The 3,422-nt window shown below is 42.7% G+C and overlaps 1 protein-coding gene across 1 annotated transcript; it reads right to left on the bottom strand.

Annotated features, from left to right (window-relative positions):
* Positions 1–403: 403 nt before the first annotated feature.
* LOC143485986 (immunoglobulin kappa light chain-like) lies at positions 404–2,802 on the bottom strand. The gene is made up of 4 exons (XM_076985748.1): positions 2,646–2,802; positions 2,170–2,465; positions 1,871–1,910; positions 404–917 (listed from the first exon to the last, which is right to left on the bottom strand). The coding sequence occupies exons 1-4, from the start codon at positions 2,704–2,706 to the stop codon at positions 589–591; spliced, it is 726 nt and encodes a 241-aa protein (XP_076841863.1). The 5' UTR covers positions 2,707–2,802; the 3' UTR covers positions 404–588.
* Positions 2,803–3,422: the final 620 nt, after the last annotated feature.

The raw sequence follows: 3,422 nt of genomic DNA, 5'->3' as shown, positions 1-3,422 counted from the left end.
ATATGACAGTTGAAAGGTTTTGTCTGTCTATCTGTGTCATGTCAAAATGTCAGAATGACAGGATCAGATTTTTTTGTCTCCTGTGAATGTACAAGTCAAATGTAATTTGCAGGACACACATTAAGATTAAATGTGGAAATAGAATTGAAGCCAGCTAGAGGTTATTAACATACTGGATTATGAGATGTCTTAGGATTCTTGATTGATATATTGAAATTCTATATGTGATAATATTGTTTAAAAAATTAAGGAATTTATTGCATATGAACTAAACAGAACAAATTTTCAGTTAACTCACCTGGAAATCCCAACTGTCTAGCAGGACAATGCAGGTTGTAATTACTGAGCACGCAAATATCATCCCTGGTACAAACGCTCACAAAACCTCACACATCACTTTAAATGTTTGAGATGTATTTTATTAGGGGAATCATGCATCTGTCAGTACAGGTCCAGTGAGCTACTAAACAAAACAACCAGGAGCTGAAGTGACATTAACACAGATGTTCTATAGTCGTGTTTCTCCACCTTTTCTCCCGTCTGCGTTTATGAGCACAGCGTGCACGCTGCATCATCTCCTCCACCCGTCTAACTACACTTCTCCATCCCGGTGGTGGAGCTCACAGGGCTGGTCAGGGCTGAGTGTCTGACGGTGCAGGTGTAGCTGTGTCCAGAATTCCAGCGTTCGGCGCTGAGATTCAGGAAGCTGCTCCGTGAGAACGTGCCATCGGTCTGGCGCCGAGATGCCACCGTCTGGACCTCGGGACCCGCCATGGTGGTGCCGTCCTCGGACCAGGACAGGGTGGCGTCATCAGGGTAGAAACCCCGAGCGAGGCATAGCACACTGGCCACGCCTCCAGAGGGTGGAGCCTGGGAGGGAGCCAGGACCAACAGGGACGGGGGAGACGCGGGACGAGCTGGACATGAGCAGAAAATTTTCATTATGGTCCATTATAACTTCATTTTTTTCATTTGCCATGTATTTCTGTCTTCAGAACTTTATAATTATAATTATATAATAAAAGTCCTGGTAACACTTCTGGTAATGTTGCCAATTTGTACATGATTATTTTATCATTCACTAACATTTTATCATTCACTAAATATCAAATAAAAGCAGCTAAAATCTAAATGAAATTAAAAAGCTTGTATTCAAATCTAATTCTAAACCTATCCTCAACCTGAAGCTTCAGTCCAAAACCCAAAACCAAATCTTAACATACCTCTAACATTAACCATTTGGGGAATCCCATGACATTAAACCAATGGTTTTTAATTATCTGTGGCTCTGTAGAAATGTAACCAAAGTTCTTTAGTACATTTCCAACTAGATCTGATCACCATCATCAGTCAGTGTTCATGATGGGTTCATGAGTGATGATTGCAACTCATTTAGTTTGTAGCTATTCAAAGTAACCTATTGTATCTGTCTGTTCTCTATAAGGTTTTCCACTGATGTATTTTATTTTTAACATATATTTTAATGAACAGCAGTTAAGTGTTACGTTACAATAGGTCAGTAGAATAAGCAAACTAATAAATACATTTTGCCTTCAAAATTGGAATTTGAACTCTAATACAAAAATGATGACTGCATCATGTATGTGTAACTCGTCATAATGATCTTTGTTTTATTGTCATTTAATTCTTTTTGTTTATTATTTTGAATTTTTTAATTACTTGTTAAAACAGAAATTGTGTCTTTAGCATGATATCACTTTGACTGTACGTAACTGACAGATACAAAGGGAACAACACGCCAAAGAAAACTGAATAGGTTCAGCTGAGACACAACTCAGCATGTATCAAACAGTTGTAAAATCTCACATGGATTTGTGATTTCTGCGGTGAGAGAGTGGTGAGGACCTACTGAGTCTCAGCTCCGTCCCGACCCCGATGCTGCCGTGGCACTGTGTGACAACGCTGTACAAAAACCCCTCAGTCGTGAAGCCCAGTGTCCCACGGCCACACCCAACGCCCCCACCCAAAACCCTGGAGCCCAGACATCCCCGACCAGCACGTAATCAACGGCGTCCTGTGCTAGGACTCACGCTGACCTCCTCACCCGGCTCATCCTGGCTAGATCTCATGTACCACACGGAGTCAGAGTGGTTTCAGGACACCAGAGGCACTGGAGGTTTTTGTACAGGCAGCGTGACAGGCTGCAACACTGTGATGGTCCTCACAGAGGATGCAGCCGCAGTAGTAAACTGCCTCGTCTTCCGCCTGCATCCCATTGATATTCAGGTATTCGTCCATGCCGTTGTCGGTGTATGTGAACCTGCTGGGTAGACCACTGGCCCTGCTGCTGTCAGCAAGTAAGAACTTTGGAGCATCTCCCTGCTTCTGTTGGTACCATGATATTACCCAGCCCTTTTGATCTTTTTTACAGAGAATGTTTACATTCTGTCCAACACTGACGTCCATAGTCTTCTCTTGGGTTAGATGCACGATGGCCTCGAAACCTGTGAACACACCAAAATTGGACATAAAAGCAAACGTTTGCAATGTGATCGAAGTCTCTCATTATCATTACATAACCAGTTGCAGAGTGTTAGTAGTTACAGCTATCTGCTACAGACGAAGAAGAAATGTAAAATGTTCCACATCAGAAGTGAACATGGTCGACGCTGGCTGTGATTTACCAGACAGAGACAGCAGGAGAGCAGAGAAGGACACAGTGTTGAGGATCACGTTCAGGATCATGTTGAGTCTTCAAAGACGAGATGAGCCTAGGACTTCCTTCAGAGCAGGACACACACACACACTGCTTCTTATAAACAGAGCCAGTGTACTCTCTCTCTCTCTCTCTCTCTCTCTCTCTCTCTCTCTGTCTCTCTCCTCTCACCTCACTCTCTCTCTCCCTCTCTCTCACACACACACCCCCCATCACTACCTCACCATCTACATGTGTGCATGTGTGTATGCACACACACACACACACACATGCACACGCACACACACACACACAGTGAGAGAAAGACAAAGGTGAACAAAATGCTACAGAATGCAGTAGCTTGGTTCTTTACATGTTTACTTTATTTTATATCTGTCCAGTGCACTGGAATTTCCAACAGTTTCCAGTGTACGTATGTAGCAATGATGATGACCTGCACATTATTATAATGTTTTTTCATATACACCAATAGCGTGGAAGGCCAACCATGACAAGTCAGATGTTCAGGAAAAAGTGCAGGAACAGAAACTGCATGCAAATTTGACCTCTGGGGTCTCCACACGAAACTCCATTAATAGAATTCAGCTTTCTGCACTGAGCTCCACACAGACAGGAGTGAAATCTCTCTTATAAACGCAATAACGGTACGGTTCAGCAGCCGGGCTGAACTCATAAAGCTTCGTTTACAAAACTAGACTCAAGCATTATTAATGTTGTAATCTCTAAAGAATACATTACATTTTAG

This window comes from Brachyhypopomus gauderio, unplaced genomic scaffold (assembly GCF_052324685.1).
Source record: "Brachyhypopomus gauderio isolate BG-103 unplaced genomic scaffold, BGAUD_0.2 sc43, whole genome shotgun sequence".
Lineage (NCBI taxonomy): Eukaryota > Metazoa > Chordata > Actinopteri > Gymnotiformes > Hypopomidae > Brachyhypopomus > Brachyhypopomus gauderio.
The sequence above is the reverse complement of the archived record's forward strand: the minus strand, read 5'-3'. Positions and strand labels throughout refer to the sequence as shown.